This window comes from Hyperoodon ampullatus, assembly GCF_949752795.1.
Source record: "Hyperoodon ampullatus genome assembly, chromosome: 18".
NCBI classification, from domain to species: Eukaryota; Metazoa; Chordata; class Mammalia; order Artiodactyla; family Ziphiidae; genus Hyperoodon; species Hyperoodon ampullatus.
The window spans coordinates 19,419,269-19,438,061 of record NC_136931.1 but is presented as its reverse complement, the minus strand read 5'-3'; the positions used below and the strand labels follow the sequence as shown (position 1 = coordinate 19,438,061).

Genomic DNA, 18,793 nt, shown 5'->3' with positions numbered 1-18,793 from the left:
GAGAGCTCTAGAGAGGCCCAGCCTCACTCGGGTGCGAGCCTAGGTGGACAGTGGTGCTTTGCAGAGATGAGAACGAAGGAAGAAGAGTCCCTCTGGGGAAGGTCATGAGATCTGGTGGGTCATCAGGGGCTCTGGAACAGGAGAGGGCTCTGGGCACAGGGGAAGGCTCAGGATGCTCAGCAGTGGATGGATGAAGTCCTGAGACTGGATGATATTTTAGGGTGGGGGGAAACAGAAAGAAGAACCCAGTCTCTGGAAGCAATCCTCAGGTCTACTGACTACAGAAAAGGGGGTGCTGCAAAGGAAGGCAAAGAGGAGGGGCTGGAGAGGGGGAGAACTGGGAGAGGGTGAGGTCTGTCTCTGGTAAGAGCTAGCGAGGGAGAGGATGTCAGTGCCCCCTGCTACCTCTAAAGGTGACAGACTACAGAGTGAAGCCTGAAGGGTGGGGTTGGAGAGGACTGGTGGTGTCTTATTGATGGGAGGGGTGGGGGAGTGGAGCTGGCCCTTTTACCCCAGTGTGAGGTCAGCTATCAGCTCCACCGTAACCCACTCCAGGGGACAGCCAGTATTCTAGCCCCCTTGTTGGAAAGGACTGGGTTCTGGCCCCCTTGGACAACATGTACCCAGACCTTGCCAGGGTCCTCACCCATGCTTCCAGAGCAAGGCCCGAGACTCCGCAGATGCCGGTACCCAGTGAGTGGTGACTGCGTGGCCTGGCTAAGAGCTCAGACTTACCGGTGCCAGATGGTGGCAGGAAGGACAGCCTGCCCCCACAGCAGGGAAACTGAGGCCGGCGGACGGGCAGGGCTCAGGGGCAGCGTCCAGACCCAGAAGGTGTCTGATGAGTAGCCTTCAGGCCTTCCTGTTCCCCTCTCTGAAACTGGCCTTGATCCTTTCCTCCAACCAACTCAACCCAGCAGTGGCCGCTCCAGGACCTCTTTCACATATGGGGGCCTGAAAGGTCTCTAGAGCCCACGGAATTCAAGGAGGGAGCAGCCAGGCGAGGCTCTCCGGTGCACCGGTTTTGGGGTCTGCATGGGAAGGAATGGTTCCTTCCTGCCTTTGCTAATGGTTCTCCGAAAGTCGCCCTATTCCCGCATATGTATCCGGATCCCGAGCAATGAGAACTCCCACCGCCCGCGTGTCGTCCAGGGTTCCCCCCAACCCCCCGCCGCCCCGTCCCGCCTCGCCCCGCCCCGTCAAGCTGGTGGACGCCGCCAGCCACCGGCCTGCCCCGTTAGCCGAGAGGGCGGAGCGAGCCGTGGGCGCCTCCAGGGGTGCGGGAGCGCAGGGGGTGGGGCCCAGCTGGCCAGAGGAGGAGCGGGTCGTCTGGGCTGCAGGCGGCGGAGCAGAGGGAGGGGCGGGCAGCAGCGGCGGCGACCGCGGCAGCTGCGGCGCGACCTAGCCGGGCAGCGACCAGTGCACGGAGAGCGCGAAGTCCGCGCAGCCCAGCGCAGCCATGTGAGTGTCCCCGCCGTTTCCGGGGAACGCGGGCAGGGCGGGGGTCGGGCGCGGCGGTTCTGGTGCCTCTCCCCGCCTGGGGAGTCCCGGATCTGCTGCCCCGGCTGAGGCCCTGTCCCATATCGCCCCATCCCCGGGACCCAGGCCTCGCGGTGTCGTTCCTCCCCTCTTCTCGGGCGCGGAGGACGCCCACAAAAGCCGCCGCCTCTGGGCCTGCCGCACCCGGCTCTGCCTCCTTCCCTCCCACGGCAAGGCCCAGGCGGCCTGTGCCCCGGGGCTCTGGGGTGGGCCAGGCCTGAGGGTGGGCCCTTGGCGCCAGCCTGGGCCCTGGCACGGACGCTCACCGGGAGCCCCACTGCCCTCGCCGCAGGAGAGACTGAGCTGGGAATGGGGAGAGGGCGACGAGGCGTGCAGGCCCGTCTCCGAGATGAGCTAATCTCTCTGGCCCCACCGGCTGGCCTAAGCCGCTTTGGGCCCCGACCCGAGGTGGCCGATCCGGCCTTGGGCTGGGCTCTTCGCCCAAATCTGGCGCGGCCCAGGCTGGAGAGGATAGCACCGGCGCCGTGGGGAAACAGACCCTGTTCCTGGAAATGAGAGGCTGGTGTGGGAATTCTGCAAGCAGCCAGGCCTGGGCAGCCTGCAGAACCGGTTTGGGGAAGGGGCTGCTCACCAGGGCTAAGGGTCTGGGTAAGCCTGGCTTCAGCACCCTCTGTTCTCCTCTCCCCGACAGGCCTGAGTCCAGCCTCCAAGACTGACCCATCTCAGCCAGTTCTGGGTTGCTTCTAATATATGTCCAGGCTGGCTGGCCGAGCACCTACTGTGTGCAGTCCAGTGTAACAATAACGGTGGGCCATCTGTGGGGCTTGCCCTGGGCCTGCATCGCTCAGTGCCGGCACAGTCTTCTGAGGAGGGTTACCAGACGATGTGGCAAATGCAGAAACTGGCCCAGAGAGGTTAAGTAATATTCTGAAAGTCACACAGCTGGTTTGGAGAGAGGTGGGAATTAGACCCAGATCTGAATTCTTGCCACTGCACTATCAGCTTCCCCAGCATGGAGGGTATCAGCGGGGATAGGTGGGCGGGGAGAGAGATGAGAATTGGAGAGTGAGGTACAAAACCTCCCTGTCAAAAACAAAAAACAAACAAAAACAATCCAACAAAAAAAACCCTCTCTGTCCTGGGTCCTGTGGGGCAGCAGCTGCAGAGGGGTACCTGGAAATGGGTGGGGATGAGGGGAGCACACAGGGCGCTGGGCTGGGTCCTCCCCGGGTGGAAAAGCTGGCGGGGAGGACGCGGCTGAGTCACTGCGGGCCCCTTGCTGCAGCTCGGACTAGCGCCTCTGCCAGGCCCGGCCCGGGGGAGGCCACAAGGCTTCCAGTGCGCCGCCGTCCGGGAATGTGACCAGCTGACCAGGGAGGGGGCCGGCAGGAAGTGAGGCCACCCGGGCGCCTCCGCCCGGTTCCGGGGTGGGGGGTCCCAGGCGCACCGCGCCCCCCTCCCTCCCTGCTCCCACAGCTGCGGCATGATGTCAGCAGCCGGGTTTGGGGCAGTTGCCATGGAGACAGGGGCAGGCTCAGGAGGGACCCCATTCTTCCTTGAAGCCGCCCCTTGCCCGGGTTATTTTTAGCGTCTGTTTACCTCAGTCCTGGGCGGCCCTGCGGTGGGGCGGGGCCAGACCGGAGACTCCCGGGAAAGCGGCTGGCCTGGCATACCACTGAGCTGGGCAGCACAGGTGGCGGGACCTCCTGACCCACACAAGTGCACCAGTTTGGGCGTGTAGAGGGTATTAGAGGCCGCGGGATCTGGGGCCACGCAAGCGGGCAGAGTTCCATTCCTAGCTGCCCTGAGCTGGCTATGCTGCAGGCCCCATCACCCTTGAGACCTGGGTTCTTTCCCATGTCCAGAACAGAATTTAGGGCTGCCATAAGTCCAGATAATCCCCTGGCTCTTATCAGCCAGCCTCCACCAACACCAGTTGAGGTGGCCCCTCTCCCTTAGCTCAAGGGGTTCAGCTCTTTCCCTTCCCCCACCCCCAGCAGGGGAGATCCTGCCTATTCACCCCCTGGAATTGTCACTTAGATTGATATTCTGATGGTCATTTGGACCAACAGTTATACATCCTGGTCCCTGTGGCAGAAGCCCAGAGAAAGAAAATTGATGGGACACTCAGGCCACTCTGAGTCCAGCCCACCTACTCAGTTCCAGAATCCCAGGGAACCCCCACCTGGCCCCATTCTCAGAGGACAGAACCCCACCTTACTTTCTGATACAATCAGAAAGTAAGGAAGGGAAAAGGAAATTGTCTATGAGGTAGAGGAGTTGGGGTAGATAGAGACTTGAAATCTACCCCTCCAGCAGCTCAGGATCTACCTGTATCTGGGCAACCCAGTTCAGTCAGCCCCCAACTCATAATCAGCTCCTGCCTTCCTTCATTGCTTTGGTGCAGGGCGCAGAGGGTACAGCAGGGAGCAAAGCAGACAGGCCTCAGCCCCCAGAGTTCACAATCTGGTTGGAAGGCAGCCCTAAAGGGGAACTGACAACTGAGTTATGTGGCCTCAGGGATCAGAGAGAGGAAACTGTGAGGCACCTTAAAGGGGGACCCAATCCAAGGCAGGCTTCTTTGAGGAAGAAGTAGTAGGGTAAGACTTGAGAGAAGAGAGGGAGCTGGTCAGGCTGAGAGTAGTGGGAAGAGGATGTAGGATCAATGAGAGCTGCTGCTTAAATGCTGAAGAGCCTTACAGGCATGGACAGAATTCACAGTATCTGGAACAGAACGATCATGGGGGGAACAGGACTGTGAGGGGAGGAGGAAGGTATATGAGGGAAGGGACGGAGCGTGAAGGTCTTGCGGGTCATGTTAGAGAGTCTGGACTTTATCCTTGGGGTAGAGGAATGCCCATGGATGTTTCACAAGAGTTAGAACAGAGGGAAGTTAAAGATTTAGAGTCCTGGGGTTTGAATCCTGGCCCTACCACTTAACAGCTGTGTAATCTTGGGCAGATTAATAATTGTTAATAACATCAGTTAACATTTGTTGTGTGTTTACAGTGAGGTACTGTGTCCACCCCAACTTCTGTACTCCACATACAATTCTCCCTTCCCCGAACACTCCCAGTAGGGGAAGTATCTCATTTCATTCTGCCAACAGCCCTGTGAGATAGTTGTTATTATTATTGTTGTTATCCTCATTTAACAGATGGACATCTGCAGCCCCAAAAGGTTAAGAAATGTCTCGCCCAAAGTCACACAGCCAGTTAGCCTCAGGTTTCTCACCTGTGAAGTGGGACTAATAGGACACACCCCATAGGTTTGTTGCCAGAATTAAATGAGATGATGTTTGTTAATTAAGCACAGTGCCTGGCATCCAAAGCACTTGATAAGAGGACAGTTTTTAGCATTGTCAGGTGACTGGAATTTCAAGAGGGGCAATGCTGTTATTGAATAGATCATTGTGGGTTAGCACGGAGACAGGGAACCCATTAGGAAGCTGCTGTAGGGTTCTAGGTGAGAATTGGTGATGGCTTGGCCTTGAGTTCTAGCTATAGGGGTGGAGGTGGGGGGCAGATTCCAGAGACGGCAGGAGCGGGTGGCTGAGTAGACGTGGGGGTAACAGAGGCTGAGGGATCCACGATGACTCCTAGTTTCTGTCTTGAACAACTGGATAAATAGATGGTGGGGCTGTCGTGGAGAGGTTAAGACTGGGGAGAGTCAGGGTTGAGGAGGAAAGTGGTGAATTTAGTCTAGGGACTTCAAACTTAGCACATGCCTAATAACCCACTCCACACTGTCACTCAGCTTCCAGGAGGTATCAAGCAGGCAGCTGGATAAACAGGCCTGGTGCTCAGAAGAACGGTTTGGGCAAGGAAGAGATATGGAAGCTGGCAACATTTAGATGGCATTAAGCTGTGGGAGATGTACCCAGCCCATGAGTGGGGAGGATGAGGCCCATTCGGGGATGGGGAGAAAGACAGATCCTCTGGGAAAATAATATGTGCAGCCAGAGCGATAGGTGAAAAGCCAGAGGCATGTTGCCTGTTGAAATCCAAGACAAGGAAAGGCTCAAGGAAGAGGAAGAGAACTACACAGTGAAAAGCTTTGCTGAGATCAAGCAGGATAAGGACCAAACATTGGACACTGGATTCAGCAATGGGGAGGTCACTGGTGACCTTGTCCAGACCAGTCAGGGGAGTACTGGGTATAGAAGCTGGACCAGGATAGGAAGAAGAGTGGGTGGGTTTAGAGAGGAAATGGAGGTAGACACCTCTTCAAGAAACTTGGCTCTAAAAGAGCCAAATAGGGTGAGGGGTAGGGTAGCTAGAAAGAGGCTGGGAGTCCACAGAGAGGTCATTTCTTTTTGTAGTTATTTATTTAAAGTTAACTTTATACTGAAATATAATATTCACATAGAAAGGGTACATGTCCTAACTGTACAGCTCACAAGACATTTTCACAAAGGAACACACCCATATAGGATCAGGAAATACAATCCAGATTAGGAAACAGAACATAATCAGTACCCTGTCAGCCCCCTTGTGCTCCCTTCCAGTCACTACTCCCCAGGGGTAGTGTCACTACTATTAATAGTCACTACTATTCTGACTTCTGTCACCACAGATTAAGTTTAACTGTTTTTGAACTTTATATCAAGGAACTCAAACATATATCCTCTCTTGTGGTCTTGCTTTTTTCACTCAACATTATATCTGTAGGATTCATCCATATCATTGCATGTGGTTATATATTGTTCATTCTTTTTGTTGCATAGCATTCCATTATCTACTGATGGGCATTTGGATAGTTTCCAAGGTTGTTTTCATCTTTTATGTGGGAGTGACTTGAGCTTGTTTGAGGCTTGTGGAGAAAGTTTGAAACACTCATCTTCCATGGGAAGGGAGAGAGATGGCTAAGGTCACACATGAGGATTTCCCACATGGGAAACAAAAGCCTGGCTGAGGTTGAGATTTGCTCTTTTCCAGCCCAGCTGCTGTGCCAAGACCTCTGGCAGCTCCCGCCAGCCTGTGCACAGGTGCAGAGAAGGCAGGGGGTTGGGTTGCCCAGGGTTGGTTTCTGCCAGGTAAGAGAGAAGCCCAGGGTGCTGGGGATATTGGTAGCAGGCGAGCAAGCTGGAGTGGTGGCTGCAGATCCAGGCTGGGGAGAAGGGTGTGCAAGGAAGGTAGGGAAGAGAAGGTGGGAGGGAACCGGCAGAGAGAAAGGAAGCAGAGGCGGATTGTGAGCTCTGTGCAGGGCAATGTCTGTGCAATTCCGGCTGTTATCTCCAGAGACTTGCGTATTGTTGTCACTTAGTAAATAGTTGAATAAATGAGCTGAGGTCTCAAGAGGTCACAGGTAGAAGGCAGGTGAGGTGGGGGTGATGGAGATGTGGTTCTGATTTAGGAAAGGGTCATTCCAGAGCCAGGTGATGAGACTGGGGTGTTCCCATGGAGGGTGGCTGCAGGGAGCAGAGAGGCCAGTGTTGGGTGGGCAATCCATGGGAATGCATAGCTGCCAGCATAGGGTGCACAGAATCCGGTCTTCAAGGAGGGAGGGGGAGATAGCATTTCTCAAACTAGGATCCTTGGACATCTTGCATCTGAATCTGTAGGGGGGTGGTGGGCTGGTTGGAAATGCAGACCCCTGGGCCCACCCCAGCCTCTTGGGGAAAAAGTAAGCTCAGTGCAGCAGAATTGAGCATCAAGGAGCAAGAGTGTTTATGGGGTGGGGGAGCACCCAGCCCATCTGAGAGGATGAGATGCTCAATGGACCTTGAGTATGGTGGCCTTTATCCAGGCTAGAGTTGGATAGGGATAATCAACGAAGAGATACTGGGGGCAGGAAAGGGCCGACACCAAGGGGATTCAGCCCATGTGAGGTGGGGGCCATAAGGATGGGGCCTCTGCCCTAGGATGCAGCTTCTGCCAGAGAGAAGGCCCTGACTGGGCAATGGGACCAGATCCTCTGCCCTGTGGCCTGGGGGTAGAGAGGGTGTCCAGACTGAGCATCCCCTTTGAGGGTGGAGGGATGGGGGTGGTGCATGGTGCTATGGGACTCTCTGCACCCAGTTGCTTCTCTTCCTTCTCTCGGCAGCAACACATAATATGGGATTGATCCAGTCCCCCCACTTTTAGCTCCTTCTCAGCCTCCAAACCCCCTCACGCTCAGTGCTTCTCTGCCGTCCTTTGGCACAGCCCCTCCACTCAGCACCCCCAGCCCTTCCTTCTACTCTCTCAGCCCCTGCTCTCTAGCCTTCACACACTCAGAACCCCAGCTCTCAGCCCTCTGTGTCCAGCTCTCTCTCAGCACTCCTCAACAGCCACTCTATGAGCCCCCTGTGTTAACTGCACCCAATTCAGCCCCATCCGGTGTCCTCACTCTGTTTATCCCTCCATATTCACCGCCGCCCTCGACTCCCTTTACCCACACTCCTGACCCAGCCGAGAAGACCCCCGTAAGTCCCCTGCCTGAGGGGAACCTCCAGTCACCCCTCCCAGAGGCTGGGAGGGGGGCCAAGGGCCCGGTGCCCCCGTGGTCCGGCGGGTCCCGCCCCATCCCGGCGGGCTGAGTCAGGCGGCAGGAACTGGGCGGGGGGCGGCGCCGGGAGGAGCTGAAGCAGGAGCCAGAGTCGCAGGGAGCGATCGCGGAGCCCAGCCCGGCCGGCACCGAGTGGCCCTGGGCCCGCGGGGACACGGGGGGCAAGCGCGGGGCTTGGAGGGCTGTCCCGGACCTACCATGAACTCCAAGAAGAGAGGTAGGACCTGGTCCGGGGCTGCGGAGGCTCCGGGGCTGGTCCCAGGGGGCTGCGGGCCGCGTTCTGGGGGCCTGGGGCGCGTGTTTCGCCGGAGCGGTGTGGGGGTCTGCGAAGGATCTCTTCCTGCTAAGGTCACGGGCGAAGGCTGCTGTCTGTGACTCAGTTTCCCGGTTGGAGTCTCAGGAAAGTGGAGGGGGCGGGGCACTTCTCGGCACTGCCCCCCAACCTGGGAATCCCCCGGCTCTGGGCACCGGGAGGGCTCAGGCGTCTGGGCGCCTCGGCGCCTCGGAGCGGGTGGGGGCTGGAGGGGAGCAGCTTCCGCGGGGCGGCCGGTGTGGGGAGCCCAACCTGCACAGGCCGGGCCTGCCTGGCAGCTCTGCTGGGCTCAAAGCACGCACCCCGCCCCGCCCCGTGACCTCCTACGGCCTCTCGGGGTGTGGGCGTGGGAGCTCCTGGTCCACTTGCGGGGAGGAGGTCAGGGCAGGGCTGGGGAGCCCGCCCCACCCCCGGGTAAACAGGCGCTTCCGCACATTCTTCGCGCGCCCCTCCCCTTTCCTGCCCCTTCCCAGCCCGGGGAGGGTCCCAGTGCGACCCCCCTTCCTGCCCCGCGCGGCAGGCGGAGCCTGCACCTCTGCAGGAAGTGGGGGCGTAGCCGAGGCCACGCTGAGTCCGACACCGAGTCACCCGCGGCCGCCCTGTCATAAGCACCAGGGCCGCTGGGGTTCCTCAGGCCGTGGCCGGCAGGACTGAGATACAGAGGCTGGGCCGTGGGGAGGGGGCTTCAAGGGCCTGATTGGCGCTGGACACCTGCCCTCGCCACCCCCAGGGAACCCCGCGCGGACTCATTCCATGATGTCCCTGTCGGTGCGGCCGCAGCGCCGCCTGCTCAGCGCCCGGGTCAGTAGGAGCCAGTCCTTCGCAGGCGTCCTCGGCAGCCAGGAGCGGGGGCCCAGGTACGCGGCAGAGGTGGGGCTAATGGGGTCAAGAGAGTCTGGCCGGGTTGGAGTGTGCAAGTGAGGGTTTGGGGGATGACTTCTTGTCCCCTCCTGAGTGCAGTCTCTTCTTTAGGAGCTTCCCAGCCTTCAGTCCCCCGGGGCCCCCACGGAAGCCCCCAGCGCTCTCCCGAGTGTCCAAGATGTTTTCAGTGGCGCACCCGGCCCCCAAGGTCCCGCAGCCTGAGCGGCTGGACCTGGTGTACACGGCGCTCAAGCGAGGCCTGACGTAAGCAGTGTCCTCCCAATGCCTTGTCCCATGATCCCTCCCTAAGTCCTCATTCCCTTTCTGCTAGTAGGAACCTTCCCCAGCCTCACACCCTCTCCTCACTGCCTGTTCCCTGGGCAGGTAGAAGCTGGAGAGGTAAGATAACTCTTGTGGTCACCCCTTTCCCCAGGGCCTATTTGGAAGTGCACCAGCAGGAGCAGGAGAAACTCCAAAGACAGATAAGGGAGTCCAAGAGGAATTCCCGCCTGGTAAGTGAAGGGTTGGCATCCCGTATGCCCAGGATTAATATGCCCTTTGCTCTTGTGGTGTGGGGGGCTGGGCAGCACCAGCCCTGGGTGACATCAGAGCTGTTTTCTGGGGTGACTTGGTCCAGGTGTGACTAGAAAAGGGGGTATCAGGAAAGGCTGGGGAGGTTTCTCTCCTCAGCTTTCCCAGGCTGCATGCACTTTGCCTGGGACCCAGTGCCTGTCCATAGGAGCTTCCAGTGGGTTGGGTCAAACCCCACAGACATGGACAGCAGAAGATTATGTTGTAGTGGTACTGAGGGAGAGCCATGGTTCTTCCTGGGAAACAGGTCAGGGCTTCCCAGAGGAAGAAACATTTCTGCTGGGTCTTGAAGCATGAACAGGAGTTCCCTGGTAGAGGGAACCATGCATGAGGAGGCACAGAGCTCTCTTCCTAGGGGTTGTAGAAAAGACAGTGGGCCAGGGGAGGGATCCCATGGAAGAGGTGGGGGGAAGAGTACTAGAGGGGCCTTGGGGACCAAATCTATGACACCAGCAAAGACCAGGCATGTGGGAAGGTAGGTCAGTCCCTGCTTTGACTGCAATGGCTGTGGACTGTGGTGTGAGAGGGAGGAAGGCTGTGATGAAAAGGAGCTAGGTAGGTCTGGGTGAGCAGCTGCCCCTGCTGGAGTACTTCCCCTACCTCCTAATGCCCCCCTCATATCTCTCCGCAGGGCTTCCTGTATGACTTGGACAAGGTGAGTGTATAGAGAATGGTGTTGGAAGAGGTTGACTCAGGGAGGTAAAGGGCCCTGGGCCTCAGGCTTCTCCTAACGCACCTCTCCCCCAGCAAGTCAAGTCCATTGAACGCTTCCTGCGACGGCTGGAGTTCCACGCCAGCAAGGTACTTGTGCAGCATGCATGTGTGTTTGCAGCGTGGGGTGCGGGATTGGGTATCACAGGGAGATGAGATGATGCTAGGCTCTGGGTGAGCAACCCCGGTAGTGAGTCTCAATCTCCCCTCTGCCACCCCTCTCATCTGCTCAGATCGACGAGCTGTATGAGGCATACTGTGTCCAGCGGCGTCTCCGGGATGGCGCCTACAACATGGTCCGTGCCTACAGCACCGGCTCCCCAGGGAGCCGTGAGGCCCGGGACAGCCTGGCCGAGGCTACTCGGGGGCATCGGGAGTACACAGAGGTGAGGGATGTGTGCCTGTGAGGCAGAGGCACGGAGTGTGGCAGAGCTGGTGAGAGGGGACTGGTTCTTGACCTCCTCCTGTCCCTGCCCATCCCTCTCAGAGCATGTGCCTGCTGGAGAGCGAGCTGGAAGCACAGCTGGGCGAGTTCCATCTCCGGATGAAAGGTACCAAGTGGTGAGGCCGACTAGTGGTGGGGAGAGGGAGGTGTGTGCCTGAGACCCCTGGACCCAGCTCATCTCCTTCTCCCCCACTCCCAGGGCTGGCCGGCTTCGCCAGGCTATGTGTGGGCGATCAGTATGAGGTAGGAGGATGGGCAGGGAAGGGCTGGGATGGCAGGGTCGCAACACCAAGGGCTGCTTCATCCTGCCTCTTCCCCTAGATCTGCATGAAATATGGGCGTCAGCGCTGGAAACTACGGGGCCGCATAGAGGGTAGTGGAAAGCAGGTGTGGGACAGTGAGGAAACCGTCTTTCTTCCTCTGCTCACGGAGTTCCTGTCCATCAAGGTGATGTCTCTGCCCAGAACCATAGGACACCAAGATCCTGTGACTCTATGACCCTGTGAACCCCTTATGATCTTCATGACCCTGAGACCCTTACCCCTGTGACCCCCATCTGGTTCCATGACCCCGTGAATGTGTGACCCCTTGACCTTCATTACCCTGTGATTTCCTTGTGACCTCCTGACCTTGTGAATATATGACCCCTGAACTCTCATGAGGCTGTGACTCCCACGACCTCGATGACTACAAATTTAGACCTCTGTGGTCCCCGTGCTCCCAGGCTGCTTCGAGCCTCCATGGCCCCATTACCCTGAGAACTCCATTCCCTGTAACTTCCTCATGGCCCAGTGACCCTGTGACTGTCACATAACCTCTATGCAAATTCAGACCTCTGATCTCCCACAATCTCATGACCCCTACACCCTTGTGACCCCACCATGCATTCTTGGCTACAGGTGACAGAACTGAAGGGCCTGGCCAACCACGTGGTTGTAGGCAGCGTCTCCTGTGAGACCAAGGATCTGTTCGCCGCCCTGCCCCAGGTTGTAGCTGTGGACATTAATGACCTCGGCACCATCAAGCTCAGCCTGGAAGTCACGTGGAGGTTGGTGGGGCTGAGGGGCTTGGAGACGGGGCTGGGGCTTGATGTTAGCACCTTCTAACAGCTTCTTCCTTCTCCAGTCCCTTCGACAAGGATGACCAGCCCTCAGCCGCTTCTACTGTCAACAAGGCCTCCACAGTCACCAAGCGCTTCTCCACCTACAGCCAGAGCCCACCAGACACGCCCTCACTTCGGGAACAGGCTTTCTATGTGAGTCACATCCCAGGCTCAGCCCCCCATCCAGGGGTTTGCTGGGGGTGGTCCTGAGATGTCCTTTTCTCTCTCCTAGAATATGCTGAGGCGGCAGGAGGAGCTGGAGAATGGGACAGCGTGGTCCCTGTCATCCGAATCTTCTGATGACTCCTCTAGCCCACAGCTCTCAGGCACTGCGCGCCACAACTCAGCCCCCAGGCCCCTGGTGCAGCAGCCTGAGCCTCTGCCCATCCAGGTTGCTTTCCGTAGGGCTGAGACCTCCACTTCTGGGACCGTGGATGAGGAGGGGGCCATGGCCCCAGCCCTGGTCAATGGGCATGCCCCCTACAGCCGGACTCTGAGCCATATCAGTGAGGCCAGTGTGGATGCTGCCCTGGCTGAGGCTTCAGTGGAGGCTGCAGGCCTAGAAAGTCTAGTCCAGGGACCCAGCCCACCTGCACATCCAGATCCCACACATGGGGAGCACCCTAGTCCTGTCCCTTCTGCCCTGGACCCTGGCCATTCTGCCATAAGCCCCACTCTCAGTACAACAGGCCCTGCCCACACATCTACAGACCCTGCCCCCTCTGCACACCTAGACTCAGTTAACAAGACCATAAATTCTAGCTCTCCTGAATTGCCAGACCCCACCCACACCACTACAAGCTCCACCTCTAGTGCTGTAAGCCCTGCCCATAGTGCTCCAAGCCTTACTCACACTACCACAGGTTCTACCCACAAGACTGTGGTCTCTACCATCACTATTACAGGCCCTACCCCCAGTACCACAGGGCCAATCCAGACCACCACAAGTCCCACCCACAAGCCGATGCTTTCTACCCTCACTCCTGTAGCTCCTGCCCCCAATACTACAGACCCAGTCCAGACCACCACAAGCCTCAGCCACACTGTCACAATCCTGACACACACTGTCACAAGCCCCACCAACAAGCACATGATCTCTACCCTCTCTACTGCAGCCCCTACCCCCAGTACCACAGACCCCGCCCAGACTACCATGAGCCCCACCCACACTACCACTAGCCCCACCCACACCACTGCAAGCCCTACCCACACCACCATAAGCCCCACCCACACTGCTACAAGCCCTACCCATACCATAATAAGCCCCACCCACACTACTGCAAGCTCTACCCACACCACAAGCAGTACCCACACTACTGCAACCCCTACTCACACAGCCAGGATTTCAACTCACACCACTACACCCAATGCTAAGGACCCAGTCCAGATCCCCAGGAGTCCTACCCATTCTGTCACAAGTCCCACCCTTATAACTGTAAGCCCTTCCACTTTTCTAGACCTTGCCACGCTCTCCAACCCCTCTGCAAACACAGACCCTCCCCTCCCAGGCATCGACCCCCTGTCCTGTAGCTACCCAGCCTCCACTTCCTGCACTCAGGCAGACCCTATAGCCCTCAGCACCTCCCACCCAAGTCCTACCTGTTCCAGTTGGGAACCCCTCACAAGCCCTTCCCCAAAACTCCCAGAAGCCATCCGTCAGAGCCCAAGTCCCCCTCCCTCACCCCTAGCCCCTGTGCCCCAGCATTCAGACCCTAGAGTGGCCAGGGCAGCCCAGGCCCCAGTTCCAGGGGCAGCTGGAGGTGCTGGGGACAGGAAACTGGAAGAGGCACTGGGGGCCCTAATGGCTGCCCTGGATGACTATCGTGGCCAGTTTCCTGAGCTGCAGGGCCTGGAGCAGGAGGTGACCCGGCTGGAGAGTCTGCTTATGGTGAGGAGGGCTGGGCTGGTTTGCGGCAGCGCAGGGAGGGTAGCCAGGCAGGGGCGACAGCTCTGACGCCCTTCACAACCCCAGCAGAGACAAGGCTTGACTCGCAGCCGGGCCTCCAGTCTTAGCATCACTGTGGAGCATGCCCTGGAGAGCTTCAGCTTCCTCAATGAAGATGAAGACAATGACAGTCCTGGGGACAGGTGAGAGGGGCTAGGAGCGGGGGAAGAGGGGAGGTGAGTAGCAGGTGAAGGAGACAGGCGAGAAAGGGGAACAGGTGAGGTGAGGCCAGGGGGAGCACGTAAAGAGAGCAGTAAGATGGGTGGTGGGCTCGAGGGAGGTGGGTGGGAGGGGATGGACTTGCTGGCGGGTACATCTGTGTTCACCCCTCCCATGTACTCCTAGTGTGTCCTTGTTGCTCACGTTTTCAATCACGTCTGTATCCCCAGTGCTTCTGGTCACCTTCCTTCTCATCCCTGCAGTGTCTGCCTCCTCCATCGGTCCCCACCAGCTCCTGAGCTTCCAGCTCCTCCTCTCTTCCTTGGCCTCACCTTGAACCTACCCTATGAACGAGCCTTTACTGTGCCTCCCCGTGCATCCTGTGCCCCCCAGCATCAACCCCTCTGTCTGGACCCCAGCTTTCCCAGAGACCCTGGCCCCTTGGCTCTTTGTCCCAGAGTGGCCTTTGCCGATTCCCAGTTGAAGGTCATGCCCGGCCCCTCCTCCCTCCAGTGCTGCCTAGGTTATGGCCCCGTGCCCTGCACCCCTTGGGCCGCAACCCCTTGCAGTCCACATTGCGTAGACCATCCCGCCTGCAACCCTACTCCCGCCCATCCCAGCCCCGGCGGCCCCAGAGGTCCCAGCAGTCCTAGCTGGAGGTAGCCCTGGGCAGACAGGCTCTGGAGACCCCTGCTACCACCTGCTGGTCCCAGCCCTTTCCTCCTTCTGGAAGTCCTCCGTGAACTTACCCATTGTCTGTTGTTTGTGCATGATGTGTTCTTCTGTTCTGGGATGGGGGGAACTTAATAAAAATACTCTGGTGACCAGATGATGATGTGTGCTCCTGGGGCGGTTGACCCCATTTTTCTCTCAGGCCCCCAAACAGCCCGGAGCCTGGGGCTGAGGACAGCCTCGACTCACCTAGTGCCCGACCCCTCAGCACGGAGTGTCCAGCTCTGGACACTGCCTTGGTCCAGCACCTGTACCACTGCAGCCGCCTCCTGCTGGTGAGGCTAGTGGTATTCCCCCACCCTTCCCTTGTAGCCCCTTCCCCCAGGGAGCCCTACACTTCAATCCTGGCCCTGCACACCTCCTCTGAGTTCCACTCCCCAGTGTCCCAGGGCCTGGCTCTTGCTGAATGGAATACCTCCCACACTCTGGCTCCCCCAAGTCTCTCCCGATGCATGCAGGGACTGGTAGTCCCTGGTCTCCACCCTCTCTAAGCTCTGTCTTGAGGTCTGAGCTATTTGGCCACCCCTATTCTCCAGAAACTGGGCACATTTGGGCCCCTGCGCTGCCAGGAGGCATGGGCCCTGGAGCGGCTACTGCGGGAGGCCCGAGTGTTCGAAGCAGTATGTGAGCTTAGCAGGCGATGGGAAATCCCTGCCACCTCTGCCCAGGAAGGTAAAAGCTGTGTGGGCTCTGCCTCATGTCTGCCCCAAAGTTCCTCCCTTGCCCTATCCCACCTACGCGCCTGTCTCCCCACCGGCCTGTTCTGTTGCTGACAGTTTCCTGCACCTCCTCACAGTGGTGCAGTTCTCGGCCTCCCGGCCCGGCTTCCTGACCTTCTGGGACCAATGTACAGAGGGACTCAGCCCCTTCATCTGCCCTGTGGAGCGGGTGCTTCTCACCTTCTGCAATCAGTACGGCGCCCGTCTCTCCCTGCGCCAGCCAGGCTTAGCCGAGGCTGGTGAGTGAGCTGCCTACCTGCCCCCTCTGCCCTCCTTTCTCAGATCCCCAGTGATGGGACCTCAGGGAAAGCCAGGTCAGCCCACAGAGACATGCTGAGATGAGCACTGAGAAGAAACATCGAAGGCTCATGCCTCAGCACAAAAGGGCCCAGATTGGACCCTTTTGTGCAGGGTCCCTGGACCTGCGCGTGGGGTGGGAGCCCTCTTCCCTCTAAGGACCCAGGTCCATCCACACCCTGAGACCTGCGGCACTGCCTCCCACAGTGTGTGTCAAGTTCCTGGAGGATGCCCTGGGGCAGAAGCTGCCCCGGAGGCCCCAGTCAGGCCCTGGAGAGCAGCTCACCGTTTTCCAGTTCTGGAGTTACGTTGAAGCCTTGGACAGCTCCTCCATGGAGGCCTATGTGACCGAGACTGCCGAGGAGGGTGAGGCAGTAGCCCTGGTCACAAAGTGGCCTGATGCTATGGGTGGGTCTGAAGGTGTGAATTCAGGACATGAAGGTACAAAAGAACCCACCCCGGGAGGCTCTTTGCCCTGCCAGCGTGTTCCAACTGACACCCCCCCCGCCCGGCTTCCTTTTTTCAGTGTTACTAGTGCGGAATCTGAACTCAGATGACCAGGCTGTTGTGCTGAAAGCCCTGAGGTTGGCACCTGAGGGGCGGCTTCGAAGGGATGGGCTCCGGGCCCTCAGCTCCCTGCTTGTCCATGGCAACAACAAGGTCATGGCTGCTGTCAGCACTCAGCTCCGGAGCCTGTCACTGGGCCCTGCCTTCCGGGAAAGGGTAAGAGTCAGGCAGGGCTCCCTGAGGGCAAAGGCTGGGGTCCCAGGCTCCCAGTGTCTGGCTAAGTCTGCCCTCCCACCCTTAACCAGGCTCTACTCTGCTTCCTGGACCAGCTCGAGGATGAGGATGTGCAGACGAGAGTGGCTGGCTGCTTGGCCCTGGGCTGCATCAAGGTGACCCCTTTCTCTCCCCTCCCAGCTCCCCAAGCCCTGGGTCCTGAGCCTTTCTCACCTGCTGCACTGGGCCCACCTCAATGCTCTCTCCCCTGGTAGGCTCCTGAAGGCATTGAGCCCCTGGTGTACCTGTGCCAAACGGACACAGAAGCCGTGAGGGAAGCAGCTCGGCAGAGCCTTCAGCAATGCGGTGAGACTGGGGAATGGGAGATATGGGTCAAGTTGAGTTCTATGACATTTTGGCTGCTGGGAATAGGGGTGAGATGGGGTCAGGGGTGGGAGGGCCAGGGCGGGGCTAGGGCCTCTCCTGACCCCATCTTTATCCATTACAGGGGAAGAGGGACAGTCTGCCCATCGACGGCTGGAGGAGTCACTGGATGCCCTGCCCCGCATCTTCGGGCCCGGCAGCATGGCCAGCACGGCATTTTAAACTCCCCACCCACCGGCCCCCAGTGCCCCTTCCCCCCACTTTCAGGGCTTACCAGGCACTGGCAGGGAGGGTGAGGGCTGGCTCCAGACACTCCTCCCTCACAGATTCCTATCAATGAAAATCTAATATATTCTCCTTTTGTCCTCGGGGTGGGTAGAGTCAGTGCCGCAGTCAAGTGCCTCCCAGCCTCGGCTCAGCACACTTGCCATAGATCGGTGTCCCGGGCCTGGCCGTCCTGCCTCTGCCCTGCCACGTCCCTTGGTTTTGTATTTTATTTACAGAGTTTTACAGAAAATAAAAAAGCAAAATGCCTTTCCTACGTAGCCTGGACTGGTGCACTACTGACCTTCTGCTCCAGCACACTCTGGCTGTGGCCCTGACACTAGTGTGTCCACACTCCAACTGTGACAATGCCATGTGCTTTTGCCCTGGAAATCCAGATGGAACAGAGCCCAGAGGCTGGAACTGCGCTTGGAAAAGAGGGCAGAGGAAGAGGGTGGTGGAGTGTTGCTGAGGAGGCCCGGCCTGCAGGTGGGTGTACCCTGGGCCTGGAAGCTGTGGGCCTAGACTGGAGCCAAACTGTGGAGTTGGCCTAGAGAAGGCCCAAAGGGTGCCAGTCCTGGGAATGGCTCCCTAGCAGCCAGCTCACTTGGCCAGGAGGCAAAGAGGAAGCAGGCAGGAAAAGGTGTGGTGGTGGCTGGAGCTTCTGGCCACCAGGGAGCAGCAGAACCCCGTCAGGGAATGCCAGGCTTCTGGGTCTTCGCCTCAGCCCAGGCAGCTTCCTACAGAGGGGGCTGAGCACAAGGAGCTCCTTGAGCGCTGGGTAGTTGAGAGGAGATTCTTGCAGAGGGGAAGAGCTGGGGCCTGGGAGGCAGGAGACCCGGATGGCTGCCCTGTGACTCTAAACAGAAAGTCCTTCCTCTCCCTGAGCCACCTCCTCTCCGTAATAACAAACCTGACTAAACCCTGTGACCTCCCCACAGCTGGCAGACTTGCGCTGCTTCAGGAAATAGGGCTCCAGGGAGAGGGCTCACGTGAGTTTATTAACCCCAGAAAGTTAAGTGTTCAATGGGAGGAGCCTGAGGGTGGGGGGACTTCAGCATGGCAGGCCTGTTCTAAGGAGGGCCTGGGGGAGGCCCACGCTCAAGGCTGGAGAAACAGGTCTGCCACCCTTCCCCTTCCCCTCCCCCTCCAGAGTTTTCAGTGGAGACAGTGCAAGGGCAGGGCCTTCCCCACTCCCTGAGCCCACTCTGGCGTCCCAGTACCTGTGGCTGTAGCACAGCAGCGTGACACCCTGGGGGGAGTCTGTGTCCCTGCACTCAGGTAGAGCCAATGAGCTGCCAACAGTCCCCCCTGGGGGGTGACCCAGATCCCCAGAGAGCCCTGCCCCCCTGTGTTTTAGAGCTGTGTATGAAGAGGTTTGGCGGGGCCCTTAACCACCTGCTGGGGAAGCCAAGCTGAGCAGAAAAAAAAAAAAACGGTAACAGGAAGGAGCACAGGAAACACCTGTGTGTGGATGCAGGTGGCTCATTCCAGTTGGGTGGGGGCAGGCTGACAGCCCTCAGCACATCGGCGCAGCGCTGTGCTCCCTCTGTGACTGTGA

General features: G+C 58.6%; 1 protein-coding gene across 4 annotated transcripts; it reads left to right on the top strand.

Annotated features, from left to right (window-relative positions):
- Positions 1-9,040: 9,040 nt before the first annotated feature.
- On the top strand, positions 9,041-17,295 carry RIPOR1 (RHO family interacting cell polarization regulator 1; the record flags this gene model as incomplete). 4 transcript variants are annotated; one of them, XM_079723718.1, is made up of 22 exons in its annotated part: positions 9,041-9,159; positions 9,275-9,427; positions 9,597-9,675; positions 10,386-10,409; positions 10,502-10,555; positions 10,699-10,851; positions 10,953-11,016; positions 11,110-11,153; positions 11,232-11,357; positions 11,810-11,958; positions 12,036-12,165; positions 12,245-12,959; positions 13,149-13,900; positions 13,988-14,100; positions 14,991-15,123; positions 15,385-15,520; positions 15,645-15,806; positions 16,072-16,230; positions 16,391-16,587; positions 16,677-16,760; positions 16,860-16,950; positions 17,093-17,295. In XM_079723718.1, the coding sequence occupies 22 exons, from the start codon at positions 9,056-9,058 to the stop codon at positions 17,188-17,190; spliced, it is 3,720 nt and encodes a 1,239-aa protein (XP_079579844.1). In that variant the 3' UTR covers positions 17,191-17,295. The 4 variants fall into 4 exon arrangements, with proteins under 4 accessions (XP_079579844.1, XP_079579841.1, XP_079579843.1 ...); XM_079723715.1 differs by having other exon boundaries at positions 13,985-14,100; XM_079723717.1 differs by having other exon boundaries at positions 9,056-9,159; positions 12,245-12,929; positions 13,128-13,900; positions 13,985-14,100.
- Between the last annotated feature and the right edge of the window lie 1,498 nt (positions 17,296-18,793).